Below are 16,118 nucleotides of genomic sequence, written 5' to 3' on the forward strand. Positions count from 1 at the left end.
CAAGTTCCGACGTTAATGCAGCATCACTCACGAGTTCTAAAAACAAAAAATGAAAAAAAAACATAAAAGTCACTTGTACAATACAACAATAAATATGCCAAGAATCCAAGACATTTATGTTTTTTTTTAATAAAAAAAGAAGTAGACATGCAAAATGTACAATAAATATGCCAAGAATCCAAGACATTCAGTTTTTTTTAATAATAATAATAGACATGCAAAATTTTTTTTAATAAATAAAGAAATAGAAAGTCATTTTTTTTAATATAACAAATAATAGTCACACCTCCATCAAGCTTTTCAAACTCCTCAACATCATCCATGGCAGCACGAAGGCAGATTGGAGCCGATGAAGGATAGAGCCAGTTTTGACCACAAATGAGGACTTCCACCATAAGTGGAGACAATGAACTTCGGAAGGGATCAAGGACACGACCAGCCATACTAAAGGCAGATTCTGAGGCCACAGTGGATACCAGAATTGCAAGAACATGTCGTGCAACTCTTGAAAGCACACGGTATCGTGGGGAATTAACCTTCCACCAAGCCAAAATATCAAAATTATCATCAAAGACATCTTCGCAACTTTCTAACAAGTATTTATCAACCTCTGATTTGGTATTTGAAGAATCAATAACCTTCAAGTGCTTCTTAAATCCCATCATCCTCATTGCCTTCGCATCAACCACACTAGAATCATCTCCCTCCATTGATCCACTTGGGTTTTGGCCTTAGGCTTGTGGAGCAACACTAGCACTACTACTCCTCACTTGATTTTGAGTATAAGATTTATATAAATCCTCCAAAACAGCCTTTACTCTTCCTGCCATATCCACAGTCTTTTGCCTCTCATACAAAGTACCAAAATAGTACTCAAGATACCTTAACTTGTATCGAGGATCAAGAACTAACCCTGCATACAACAAGTGATTCATATTATCAAAGTTCCCCCAATACTTTTCAAATTTGTTTGTCATGTAATCAGCCATTTTTCTCAACAAATAACTATCTTTTTCATGCTCCAACTCAATTGTGTCATGAATTGACATGAGCTCCAAAAAGAAAGAGTTGCTAGTGACATAATTAGCACCCAAAAACCGCAAAGTTGCATCATAGAAATTTTAAGAAATTTAGAAAAGATCCTAATCTTTTCCCAATCCACATCATCCATTCCCCAAGCAACCTCATGTCTATCATTTCCTTCTTCCTTTGCCTCCTCTCTAATTGTCATAAGAAAATTTGGATCATCTTCCTCCAATCTCTCAAAAGCCTTTTGATACTTCTCGGCCTTCTCCAACATAATATAGGTGTAGTTCCACCTAGTGGGCACATCTAAACACAACTGATTTTTAAAGTCAACTTTCTCCTTCTCTGCACATAACTTAAATGTGCTTTGTCTTTGTGGAGATGATCTCACATATTTCACAGATTTTCTCACCTTCACTATTGTCTCATCCATTTTAACTAACCCTTCATGAACAATCAAGTTCAAGATATGAGCACTACACCTCACATGCAAGTATTTATGCCCTAAAATTATTGCCTTCCTATGCTTAGTCTTTTTTTGAATAAAAGAAATCAGCCCACTATTAGAGGCAGCATTATCAACTGTAATAGTTAGAATCTTGTCTATCCCCCAATCAAGTAAACACATCTCAACCGCCTTCCCAAGTGTTTCACCTTTGTGATTTTCCACTAAACAAAAACTAAGAATCCTCTTGTGTATTTTCCAATCACTATCTATAAAATAGGCAGTGAGATACATGTAGTTCAAATTTTGAATGGATGTCCATGTATTTGTGGTAAGATAGACCCGCTGCTCTCTTAGGGCTTCTTTCAACTTTTGTTTCTCATCTAAAAACACCCTAAAGCAAGTTTTGGCAATTGTTGTGCGGCATAGGATTGGATTGAACCTAGGTTGGGTAACAAATATAAACTTCGTAAAACCAAAACCCTCCACAAACCTAAAAGACAGCTCATTTAGAATAATCATCTCTGCCAATGCTTTCTTACATTTCTCAAAATTAAACACTCAAGGCACAAGTTTACCACTACTTTCTCCTTCTTCTTTAGGTTTGAATGCTAGGGTTGATTGGTTTTTTTTGTCTTCCCTATAAGGATATTTCAAACATTGTGATTGTATGTGATTTCTCATGTTTGTAGTGCCATTACATTTAGTGTCACAAGCATAGGTTGTGCCACAATAGTTACAAGCTGCCCTAGGTTTTTCCCTCCTTCAATAATAGTGAAATGACCCCAAACAATAGATCTTTTTTTACCAATATTACCTTCACTTGGTGGGAGTGGGGGTTTGCCTTTGTCTTCATGCACATTGGTTGCCTCTTGACTCGCTTCATTGTGTTGACCCTCTGGGATTTCTCGTCTCATTCATCTACAATATAAAATAAAACACAATAAGTCAGCAACTATAAAAAGTAAAAAATAAAAAGAATGAAAAGGACTCTTCACTCTACTCTAGTATACAATAACACAACAAGTCAACAAGAAAGACAAAAAAAAAAAAAAAAAAAGGAATGAGAAGGACTTTAGTATACAGCAACAAGCCGACAATAAACACATCAATAAGATAATAATAAACGCATCAACATCAAGGCAATAATAAAAAAATATCCCAACATCACAGTCAACTATTAACAAATACACCAACATCACAGTTAAGCACATGGGGTTATTGATTTTCAAATCTATAACATCAATAAGAAAATAACAACTCCACATCACAGATTCACAGCATGTCAACAACAATAAACAAAAATATATCAACAATAAATAAATACAAAAGCAGCTAACTTTACTACAAAACAAAGATTCAGTATTTTAAAAACCCTAACTTTATTGATTCAATATTTTAAAAACCCTAACTTTATTGATTCAATATTAAACAAAACCCAAAATACAAAACAGAGAGAGGGTTATCGAGATTTTCAACGACCACATGAGACAAAGGCAATCAGCTGAGCTAACTTTAATAAATAAACCAACTAGCACAAGCAGCCAAGCACATGGGTTATCAATTTTTTCAAAACCCTAACTTTATTTGCATATAAAACATTAAAACTTGAAAAAAATAAACATCTTGATCTTATGTTGTTTCTACAAAACAAAGATTCACTATTTTCAAAACCTAAAACACAAAACAGAGAGAGGGTACAAAATCAACATTATATAAAACTAAATTACACTAACTCAAATCATTCACTAGCTCAACAAAAGAAGAAAAGAAAAAAAAAAAAAAAACCCCTCAAATCATTCACATGCATACACCTTGGATGGAATAAATAAAAAAGTGGCTTTTTGTCATGTTTTCAACGTGTTTGAATTCCCCTATTTACTTATCATCATGCATCAAAAGAAAAGAAGAAAAGAGCATCATCAAAAGAAAAGAAGAAAAGAGCATTAAAACAGAGACTCACCGTGAGATCACTGAGATGAAAAGCCGATGATCAAGCTGGCGTGGGGAGGGTGGCGTGTGGAGGCGGCGGCAGAGGGTGATTCGGCGTGAGAGGACTGTGGAGTGGAGGCTGAAGTTTGATGAACGTGAGAGAGAGTGAAAAGTGTGAGAGACTGAGAGTGAAACTGAAAAGTGTGGATCGGGTATGTAGGGTAGGGTTTTCATCTTTTGATTTTATACTCTAATTAGTTTTAGTTTAACTAGTTTAATTAGATATTTACTTAGTTTAATTATAGGTGATTAATCTAATGGGTTTTAAAATGCTATGTTTAAAAAAGATAAGTTAAGCCAGATTATTTGTTTGAATTTTGAAATCTTGAATCATTGAATTGTGAATCACTGAATGACTGAATTGTTTAATATGAAAACATTGAAAAGATGGAAGCTAAATATGAAAAGATGGAAAGATGGAAGCCCACTGCCCCACGCAAAGCTGCTAAAGGCCAAAAGCATATCTCTTTTTTTTTTTTAGAATAGCCAAGCGTATCTCAGAGGACAAAGTCACAAAGGGTTAGGCAGAGTCAAATTAAATATTTAATATTATATATTTAATATAAATTATAATATATATATTTTTAATATAAATTATAATATAATAATATATTTCGGTCCGTTCGGTTTATTAAAATTTACAACCGAAAACTGAACCGAACTTTTTGGTTTTTATTTAATAAAACCAAAACCGAACCGAAATTTTTGCATCGGTTCGGTTGGTTTGAATCGGTTTTTTCGGTTCTTCAGTTTTTTGCACACCGTAATATTGGGAGTGTTTCTTATTTTTTTGAATTGTAGATAGATATTGTTGAATAATTTTAATTGATTATACTAACATTTTTTTTAATACTTGTAAGTGTTCTATATTGTAATGTTGAGCAGGTGACTTGCATGATGTTATAAGGTGGTATAAATTTATATTGGGAGTATTTGATTGTTTTATGTATATTTGTTTAAGTATTAAGGTCTATATGGACTTATGCGTTCTTGAATGGGATATGACTTTATCTAAGTAGATTATAGACTTAAATGTTAGAATACATTATGCATGAGTTGTCATTATTTTGCTAAAGTAACATTTACCTTGCACTTGTAGTCCAACATGGATAAAAGTTGGATGACACTGGGTAAGACACCTAACCACAAATTAAATAAACCATATATTACTGGGGTCAATTCATTTATTAATTTTGCAATGGCGGTTGTGGACTTGAGTGGTAATATTTTGTACTTGTGTATTCAATGAGTGAATTGCTATCAACAATCTCTTTATGTCTTGCGTGTCCATTTGCTTCATCGTAGGATTATGCAATCTTACCCTATATGATATGATCATGGAGAACCTCGTGTATTGAACGAGAACATTCATAATAATGAAATGTTAGATGGTGATCATATGGATGGTATTGATGCCTTGGTGGGTGTTCGAATTAGAGGGGAACCAAGAAATGCAAATCAAGATGAGTAAGTGCATAATTTTGATAAATTTAAGGAAGGTGCAAAGCATGAGTTGTATCTGGGTTGCATTGATTATACTATATTGAAGTTTGTTATTGAAATGTTGAATGTAAAGGTAATGACCAACTTGAGTAATAAGGGACTTGATATTATGCTAGAATTGTTAATAAAGTTTTTACCGAAAGGTAACTTGGTTCCGAGGTCAACTTATAAAGCAAAGAAGATATTATGTGACTTGGGCATGTCATACAAGCATATAGATGCATGCAAAAAAGATTGTACACTATTCTGGAAGGAAAATGAAAACCTTGATAAATGTCCAGCGTGTGAGCAGCCTAGGTACAAGGATACACATACTTGTGGTAAGAAGATTCCTCATAAGGTATTGCGTTACTTCTCGTTGACACTGAGACTGAGGAGATTGTAAATGTCAAGACAAAGAGCTAATGACATGAGATGGTATATAAACATACGTGTGGACGATAGGATAATGAGACATCGAACTAATAGTGAGGAGTGGAAGGAGTTTCATTTGCAACATCTTGATTTCGCCCTCGAACCTTACAATGTAAGGTTGGGATTGGCTATAGATGGATTCAACCCTTTTGAGAACATGAACAATAACTATAGTATGTGGCCTGTCATACTTATCTCCTATAACATACTGCATTGGTTGGTTATTATGAAGGAGCCATATTTTATATTGTCATCACTTATTCCTGGTCCCCATCAACTTAGAAATGAGATTAATATTTATCTGAAACCATTGGTTGACGAGTCGAAAGAGTTGTGGGAAGGTGCAGAAACTTACGATGCCTATAGTAAAGAGTATTTCCAGATGCATGCAACTTTGTTGTGGACAATACGTGACTATTCTAGTTTTGGTAACGTGTCTGGGTGGAGGACATGGGGTTATGATTCTTATTACACTTGCAATGATGAACCATATTCAGAATTTTTGAAAAATAAAATTGGATTCATTAACCATCGAGCTTATTTGCCTATGGAATATCGTTGGCGAAATAGTTGGTTGCATAATGGTTTATCGAACAAACGGAAAAGATCTTTAGAGTTACCAATGGGAAAGATACAAGAGCAGCTAAATAGAATGTCAAATATAATTTTAGAAAAACATCCAAGTAACAAGAAGAGGCCACTTATTGGGGAGTCGAATTGGTCAAAGGTAAGTATTTTGTACCAGTTACCATACTGGAAAAATAAGAAGTTTAAGCACAACTTTGATGTCATGCACATAAGGAAGAATATTAGTGAGAGTACTTATGGTACTTTGTTGGGCATTGAGGGGAAAAACAAGGACACGGACAATGCACGGATAGACTTGCAAAATATGAACTTTAGGCACCCGTTGCATTTGAAAAAACGTCCTAATGGATCATATGACAAGCCTCTGGCTTTCTTTTCATTATAACCTGATGAAATGGATGGTTTTTATGACTTTTTGAAATCAGTTAAGTATCCTGCTTAAGGACCCTAAAGCAGAGTGACTTGGAGAAACTAGATGAACGTATAATTCTCATACTATACAAGCTCGAGAGATTCTTTCCTCTAGCATTCTTTGATATTATGGTCTATCTTGCTGTTCACTTGCCTCGAGATGTCATTCTAGGAGGCCTAGTACAATATCGGTGAATGTACCCAATTGAAAAATAATTAGATCCATTGATGCGTCCATTAATTGTATCTTTCCTATAGAAAAAAAATCAATAAATTTAGCTAAATATGGTATAAAATACATAATTAATCATACTCCCAATACTTTTTCCTCATAAGTATCTTGGGAAATTGAAAAGATACGTTCCCAACCGAGCCTGACCAGAAGGTTCGATTACAGAGGCTTACATTCTTAAAGAATGTATTAACAATTGGTCATTGTATATTAATGGGATCAAAACTACGCATAATCGGAGGGGAAAAAAATGAAGATTTTGGTAAATCTAGCGAATGATTGATAGTTTTTTCATAAATAACCCGACCTACAGGGGTAGGCGAAATGATGATAACTTGTCTCGTGTATTGCTTAATACTACTCAATGGTACTGGTCATACAATAGTCCCGGGCTAAAGCCTTATTTATAGTATGTGATGTCATATGCATATGATGTTTGAGTTGTATTAAATATTATTTGCAATACTTAGCTGAATATAAATCACCTCGTTTTGAATAATGAAAGCAAAAACACATTGCATAATTCTACTGGAGAAGCCATAACTCAAATACAACGACAAGAGTTTCCTAAGTGATTCAAAGAACATGTAAGATATTTTGAATTTTATCACACACTAAAAAAAAGATTAAACATTTGTTAATTTGTGCAATGCATCCAACATAGGGGAGTGTTTGATGTCCCAGAAGTCAGGGATGGAGAATCCAATGCATTCCAACAAGAAGCGATTATTGATATTGTCCCTATCAATGTTGAAGATAATGTTGAGCATTGTATAGGTGATGTTGAAGCTAAGGCTGTTCCTGAAGGTGAAACTTCAAGAGACATTATTTAAAATGAAGAGCATGACATACCTAGTGTTAATCTTGATATAAATTATAATATGTAGAGTTCATAACAATTGTCTTAAAATTTTGTGCTTGTCTTAATCTTGATATGGATATTAATGTGGACTATGATATGTAGAGTTCATAACAATGGTCTTAAAATTTTGTACTTAACTTGAACTTGATATGGATATTGATGTGGATTATGATGTGTAGAATATTAGTAAAAATTATGTTAAAGTTTTGCACTTGTCTTGATTTCATATGGATAATGATGTGGATTATGATGTGTAGAATATTAGTGACAAATGTGTTAAAGTTTGGCACTTGTCTTGATCTTCATATGGATAATGATGTGAATTATAATGTGTAGAGTTACTAGCAACTGTTTTAAAGTTTTGTACTTATCTTAAACTTGATATGGATAATGATGTGAATTATAATGTGTAGAATATTAGTAACAATTGTGTTAAAGTTTGGCACTTGTCTTGATCATGATATGGATAATGATGTGGATTATGATATATAAAGTTAGTAGCAATTTCTTAAAGTTTTGTATTTATCTTGAACTTGATATGGATATTGATGTGGATTATGATGTGTATAGTTAGTAACAATTGTGTTAAAATTTTGTACTTGTGAATTGCTTGATATAAGTAATGAAGTGGATTATGATATGTAAAGCTAGTAGCAATTGTGCTTATCTTTCATGTCAATATATAGTTCCAAAAAATGCCCAAAAAGGCCAAATATACTCATAATATACCGAAGTATGAGATAGCAAGATTGGATAGGATGAAGTATAACCAAGAGAGAATTGATGCTTTAGGATTGGAGCATTTGTCAATTTCTCTAAAGGATTCTGCTTAGCCCAATTGTGCAAATGGGAAAAGAAATAGAGCTAGTGTTGTGGTAGATGATGATGACAATGTACCACCTATTGGTGACGATGACAATGATGATGAGTCATCTAATTCTTTAATCCATAAGGTACTATATATGTGACTTATTGTTTGCTACAATAGACGTTATTGTTATTAGAATGATTAGATTAGAAATAACTTTGTTGTTTCATTATTTGTAATGACTTCATTCATCTATATGTATGTTTGTTAGCTACAAATGGCACCAAGATGACTAACACGCTCGCGAAGGTAAGGCATCTTTCCTATGGGAACATAATCGGAGCCACCTCCTGAAGTAGATCCTTCCACCCAAAGTTCGTCTAGTGTGGAGGCGCAGCCTACTGGCACTATAACTAGCATGACTGGTAATTACATAGAACACTTCACTTAATTACACCTTCATCCTATCTTTAGTTTTAGCAACAAATTTTTTCATCACCAAATATTGCAAAATGAAAGAAAAAAAATTTGGCAACGAAATATTTCATTGACAAATATGGAAGAAATAAAAAAAAAAAAAAAATTGTTTTGGCCACAAAATATTTCATCACAAAATATTTTTTTAAAATGGTTTTGGCAACGCACTTTTTTGTCACTATATATAGCCGAATTTTTTTTAAAAATGGTTTTGGCAAAGAAATTTTTTATCGCCAAATATGATTTAATAAAATAAAATACATTTGGAAACGAAACTATTTCGTTGCTAAATAGTGTATTTAGCGAGGAAAACATTAGGCGACGAAATGGTTGCGTTGCCAAAAGTTTTTTTTTTTTTCCTTTTAAACTAGTTGGACCTTTTGGTGATGAAATTTTTTGTCACAAGAACTTTTAGTGATGGGGTATTAGTGACAAAACCAATCTCGTCGCCAAAAAACAGATTTTGTCGCCGAAAGTCATAGGCGACAAAAAATTGGACTTTTGGTGACAAAAATTTTTGTCACTAAAAATACATGTTGTTGTAGTGGGAAATAGTGTGCGTGTGGGAGTGCATAGTCCTTGTCTTGAAGGACTTGGAAACCAAGTTCTTTTTGGTTTTAGTTTGCCGACTTAAAAAATCCAAGTCCAACTTGGAATTTGTTATTGTACATATTGAGTTATGTGGCTATTGTTCGTGTGTGAGAGAGCTGGATATTGTTTAGAGTTTTCAAGCTATGAGTTAATTTGTTCTATAAATTTTCAGGTTTCTTTCATGATCAAGTGTTTTTGGTAACTGAGAGCTCTAAATTTAAATGTATTTGGGGTTTAGATTTGTGAGAGTACCATTTTGTAATCCCCTCCTTTTGTTAATGAAATTTTTTTCTTGACGCCACTTGTAAATATAGGCCAAAAATTGAACCACGTAAAATCTTTGTGTTTTCGATGTGATTGTTTCTTCTATTTTCTATTTTTATTTTGCATAAACCCATTATTATTTAGATACACACATAACAATTAGATATTTAGGTTTCCAATATTCTCAACAAATTGGTGTCAAAGCTTCTGCTTTTACAACATAACCAAATCTTATCCTAGAAATGTTACATCATGGTCGCATTTCATCACTAAAATTTCTGTTCTCTTTTTCTTCTTTTGTGGGGGCCGGATGACTACATTTGAAGCTAAGGTTTATTTAGGTAAAATGCAAAGAAAAAATTTATGGACACCACACATTTATAACATCCTTGTTTTCAATTGTAGTGGGTTTGAGTATAATATTTTATTACTTTATTTAATTTAAAATAACTCAGATGCATAAATTAAAGTACTCATGAGTCATGCCTACTAGTTTTGATGAGATCAATGTTTTGTATGTTTTGGTGTTTGGTACAATGGTAAATACAAGTCAACAGAAAAACATATGGGGTCAATGAAAAACTACTCTGATAGGGTGGTAAACAGTGTTTGGAATGTCACATATTCAACAAACTTATACAAATAAACTCCAATTAGCCAAAAAGAAAAAGAAAAAAAATCCCAATCATAATTTATCTCTCGTCTCTTCACCATATCCCTTTCTTTAAGACTAACCATTGACCATGCTCACCCATCATTGACTTCTTACCAAATATCAAACAATCAAGCAAGTTACACTAGCATTTTAAAAAAAAAAAAAAAAATCCCTTAATTTTTTTTTTTTTTTTTTGAGAAGGAACATCGGTAACTTTTATTACGAAAAATTAGCCATTATCGGCTGAAAGTACAGCTTGAAGGTGTGGAGGAACATCCTCCATCCACACCGAAAAACCACTAACATGTCTTGCATGTTTAGCTAGGTTGTGAGCAACAGAGTTACCAAGTCTACGAATATGGGAAAAAGAAATACAACAATTGGTCTCTGTGGTCACTTTGGCTGCTGCAAGGATATGACCAAAGGGAGAAAATGAGTCATCATCGCTTCTGAGGCACTTGATCACAGCTTCAGAATCCCCTTCAAGGATAAAGGAATTTAAACCAATTTCCTGAGCAAAGTAAATTGCTCTAGCTGCAGCCATTGCTTCAACAATATCGGAAGAGTATGGCAAATTCACTAATTCAGATAAGGAGGCAATAGGTTGTCCAAGGGAGTTCCGGATCACTACGCCAAGGCCAGCCATGCGAATCTCTTTGAATGTGGCTCCGTCAAAATTCACCTTGAAGTTTTCTGCAGGGGGTGGGCTCCAAGTTACCCGATGGCGAGTGCTATCTGGGGATCGGAGCGTTGCAACCTGGTTTGCTTGGTGATATTCGGTGAGTGCTTGCTTTGCTTTTATGGAGACTTGGCTGACTGGAAAATCCTCATTAGTGGTTCTGAGCTTATTCCGGCGATTCCATACTGTCCAAAGGATCATGGCAAGCAGATTGACGTCTTTTCCTTCAGCATGAGTGAGTTTGAAGAGTTCTGACATGGTTTGTGCATTCTGATCATGGTGAAGCCGTAGCTCTGGGACTGAATTCCAAACTGGTGCGAGTGCCGAGCATTCCCAAAGGGCATGGATTTCATTTTCTGCGTTTGATTTACAGTGGTCACAAGTGTCATTCTCAATGATTTGTCTCCGTCTCAAATTTCTCTTCACAGGCAGTGCTTCTTTGCAAGCGCGCCATAAGAAATTCTTCACCTTATTTGGAACCGAGAGGCTCCAAACAAGCTTCCAAATCTCTCCATCATGACTCGGAGTGGCTGTGGTGGTCTAGTCCGTTTCTGCAGAAGCAAGAAAATTATAACCAGACTTTACGGTATAGTTACCCGATGATGTGTATGGCCATATCAGCTTGTCCTCAATATAAGTGCGACACAAAGGTATACTCATTATCAATTCGACCTCTTGAGAACTGAATAATCCCTGCAATAAACCATCTTCCCATTGCTTTGAAACAGGGTCTATAAGATCAATAACTCTCATATCTTCCAAGCTTGTCACCGGGTTTGATAACACTCTTGGATATTCTAAGGAGGGCAGCCAAGCATCCTTCCAAACTCCAATCGATTCCCCACAACCCACCCTCCATCTTGCACCCTTCTTCAATACATCTCGACCCTTTAGTATGCTGCTCCAAGCATAGGAGCCTAATATGGTATCCGAGGCCTCCATTATAGAGCAGTGGGGGAAGAATTTTGCTTTGAAGACACGGTAGAACAAGGACTCTTTGTGATGCACTAGTCTCCAAGCTTGTTTGGCTAATAATGCGTCATTGAAGAGGGCTAAGTCTTTGAACCCCATTCCACCAATAGATTTGGGTTTACAAAGTGTTTCCCATTTGACCCAATGGACTTTTCGCCTGTCTCCCTTTTGTCCCCACCAAAACTTTCTAATAAGGCTTTCAATCTCCGTACATAGACCCACCGGCAATTTGAAGCAGCTCATTGTATATGTTGGAATGGCTTGGACAACCGCTTTAATTAATATTTCCCTTCCTGCTTGTGACAACAATTTTTCTTTCCACCCTTGGATTTTCCTCCAAACCCTCTCCTTAATGTAGTTGAAGCTGGCTTTCTTATTTTTGCCAACTAAGGAAGGCAGCCCCAAGTATTGCTCATATTGCTTAATCTCCGGTACCCCCAAGGCAATCTTGATATGATTTCTTATCTCTTCTGTAGTGCACCTGCTGAAAAAGATTGTAGTTTTGCTCTTATTTATTTGTTGGCCTAAACACTTTGCATAGGTATCCAAGATATCAAGGATTTTTTGGCACTCCTGTATAGTAGCCCTGCAAAACAATAGGCTATCGTCTGCAAAAAGGAGGTGAGTCAATCTAGGACCATTTCTACATAAGGAGTAACCCTTAATGTCTCCATTTGCTGCTGCATTATTGATTAGGCCGTTCAAGCCTTCAGTGCATAATAAGAAGAGAAAGGGAGATAATGGATCGCCTTGTCTGATGCCCCTGGTTGGATGGATCATGCCTTTGGGTTCCCCATTGACAAGAACTGAGTAAGAAACAGTTGTAACACATAACATGATAAGATTAATCCATTTTTCATCAAAACCCATTTTCACCATTACTGCTTTGAGGTATGGCCATTCAACTCTATCATAAGCTTTGCTCATGTCGAGTTTTATAGCCATAAAATTCTCTTTTCCTTTGTGTTTGTGCATACTATGGAGAGATTCAAAGGCCACCAAAATATTATCAGAAATTAAGCGACTTTTTGTGAAAGCACTTTGGTGTTCTGTAATAATTTTTGGTAGGATCTTTTTTAATCTATTTGCCAGGACTTTAGAAAAAATTTTGTATAGAACATTACACAAACTTATGGGTCTAAAGTCAGATGCACATTCAGGGTTCTTTTTTTTTGGAATAAGGGTTATGAAGGTATGATTTAGTTGTTCAGGCAATGAGGCAGAATTAAGGAATTTAAGAACTGATTCAATTACATCATTACCAGTTAAATTCCAGAAATTTTGGTAAAAGAAAGGGGGCATACCATCAGGACCTGGGACTTTTAGGGGGGCCATTTGTTTTAGTGCTACTTGAACTTCACCTGCTGTGAATGTTGCTGAGAGTTGGGACCTCATGTCTTCACTGATTATGGTATTGATAGAGTTGACAGCTTCATTTGGGTTCAGATTGTTGGTGGAGGTAAAGAGCGTTTGAAAGTAATCGACCAAGCAATGATTTACTTCATTCGGATTTGTTCTCCACCGACCTGATGTGTCTTGAATTTTTAAAATAGAATTTTTCCGCTTTCGCTGTGTTGCACGGCAATGAAAAAATTTCGAGTTTTTGTCTCCGTTTGAAGCCCACAAGACCTTTGCCCGTTGGAACCACATCCTATTCTCCTTGTCCATCAGATCAGTGATTTCTTGTTTCAACATCCTCACTTCAAAATTCAAACCTGTTCTCATTGCAACTTCCTCTGCTTTCTTCAAGGCTGCCCTCTTTTTTTCTAATTCTTTTCTTACGTTTCCAAAATGCTCCCTATTCCATCTGTGTAACTCCTTTCCAGACTTTGCTATTTTTCACATCACCTCCACAACTGGGTCATAATTGTGTGTATTGGACCATACTGCTTCTACAATTTCAGCACACCCCGGGTCAGACAACCACATTTCTTCGAACCGGAAAGGTTTGGCTGTAGGATGAAACTCCAAACCCTCTAGTACGATCCACAGAGGTCTATGATCAGATGTATCGGAGGATAGATGGTGGACTTTGGTACCTGCAAAATTCAACAGCCATTCATTGTTAGCAAAACCACGATCCAGCCTCTCCCATATCGAGTGTCCATCTGTAAAGTGTTTTTGCCAAGTGTATTGTGGTCCAACATATCCAAGATCAACGAAACCGCATTCATCAACTATATCCCGGAAGAGTTGCATTTGATTTTGGCTTCTATTGTTGCCCCCTAATTTCTCAGAGCTTTGCAATAGTTCGTTGAAATCTCCTGCGCACAGCCATGGCAAGTTGACTCTGTTGCTCAATTGGCGAAGCATACTCCATGCTTCAGTTCTCTTATGTGTCATTGGCTCCCCATAGAAGCCAGTCATCCTCCATGCATCTGCCTTCCCTTTATTTATTATTGCATCAATGTGGTATTTAGAGAATGTTTCTATGTTCAGATCAATTGAATTTCTCCAGTATAATGCTAGGCCTCCCCCTCTGTTATTTCTCTCTACGAAGAACAAATTTTCAAACTCCAAGTTGCGTTTTATTTCCTTTAGCCTTGCTTCATCCGCCCAAGTTTCGGCCAAGAACACGGCGGAGGGATCTTTTGCTCGAACCACTACTTCCAGCTCCTTCCCTGTACGCAGGTTCCCAAGCCCACGACAGTTCCAAAATAAGAAATTCATTGGTGATGGCGGGGCTGCACCGCAGCCTCCACCATTGATTCTTCTTGGCCATATTCTGTGATGACCTGAATTTTTTTTGTTGGTTGTGCATGATCAGTTTCCTCTCGTTCACGATTTCTTTTCCCCAAGGATGTGATTTGCATATGAGACTCAGAAGGAGTAGGGTCACGTGCCAATTTTTTCCATGTGCGTGTGCCTTGATGATCCATGAGTGGTTTGCCTTGCAAGCTGTCAATATTATTTCCAGAAATATCTTCATTAAGATCCGTAGTAATTGGAATGGAGTCCGTTGTTGAGGAGGAATTATTGTTGGTGTCAAATTTCTTTAAAGCCAAATCAATGGCATTTAATTGTGTTTCAAATTCCTTGGACTTTTTTTGGGAAGTTTGTATCTCCCAAATTGAGTGAGTCGCCTCAGAGTTTATCTCGCTGTCAGTTACCTCTTGCCTCTTTAATTCCGAGAATTTCGGGATTGTGGAATTTTGGTCTTTGTAATTACTCTCGGCGTAGTTGACAATTATTGCAGAGGATCCTGGAGTTACAATTTTTGAAACGGCAGGGCTATCCTCATTAATTTCCTCTGTCTGTATTGAATTATCGCCGGCGTTCTGGACTTCCATCGTTGCCGGTTGAGGTTGGGGGTCTGTTGAGGCAGAGTCCATCGGTGGAGATTGTCCCAAGCCATCTCCAATACCTGAGACCGTAGTGACTGAAATTTTTCCCGGGTTATGAGGTAGAGCACGAAGCCAAGCTCCATACTCCTGCTGTTCCTGCGTTAGCTTGCCTTTACTTGCTAACCAGATTTCACATTCCTTGTCTGCATGGTAAACTCTACCACACCAGTAGCAGAAGTTTGGTAGTTTTTCATACTTGAAGGCAACCCAGATGAATTCATCAGCATTCATGGCAATTTTCCTACCCCTGCAGAGTGGTTTTGAGACGTCTATCTCAACCCTGACTCGAAGAAAATCCCCTCCTACCATCTCCTTTGCATGTTCAGATGGAATTACCGTACCTATTGTTTCTCCAATTTCTACTGCTACCTCAGGATCGAGCATGCTCATTGGCAAGCCATGCAATTGGACCCAAAAAGTTAATCTTGTAAACCTTAGCTGTTTGGCAGGAATCGAAAAATCATAACGCTGAAAAATGACCACATGTTTATCAAATGACCATGGCTCTGTTGCTAGTACCCGTTCCGCATCAGTTTCTAGTTCAAACACAAAGAGGAGAATATGATCACCAGCCTCTCTGATCTTAAAGTCTTTCCGTGCTCTCCAAAGTGGCTTAAAAGTTCTTCCTACAGCTTCAATATTGAGTGCTCTTCTTGTCATAAACTTTGCTGCAAGTACATATTCCCGGCTGGTAGGGTGTTTTGACTTCTTGAGATTGAGCTTGACATCTTCAGTTGTAGTTAGTGAGAGTTTCTTCCAATCTTTTAGGACTTCTTCCATGGTTCAGAATTAGGAGACACAATACACTTGTTTGGGCACAAATGGATTGTTGAAAAGCGAAAGTTTCTGTAAAAA

The 16,118-nt window shown here is 36.4% G+C and overlaps 1 protein-coding gene across 1 annotated transcript; it reads right to left on the reverse strand.

Moving 5' to 3' along the window:
- Positions 1-13,758: 13,758 nt before the first annotated feature.
- On the reverse strand, positions 13,759-14,589 carry LOC115965098. Its single transcript, XM_031084297.1, has one exon. It carries the CDS (start codon positions 14,587-14,589, stop codon positions 13,759-13,761), a length of 831 nt encoding a protein of 276 aa, XP_030940157.1.
- Between the last annotated feature and the right edge of the window lie 1,529 nt (positions 14,590-16,118).

The sequence above is a fragment of the Quercus lobata genome, chromosome 10 (assembly GCF_001633185.2).
Source record: "Quercus lobata isolate SW786 chromosome 10, ValleyOak3.0 Primary Assembly, whole genome shotgun sequence".
In the NCBI taxonomy this organism is placed as follows: Eukaryota; Viridiplantae; Streptophyta; class Magnoliopsida; order Fagales; family Fagaceae; genus Quercus; species Quercus lobata.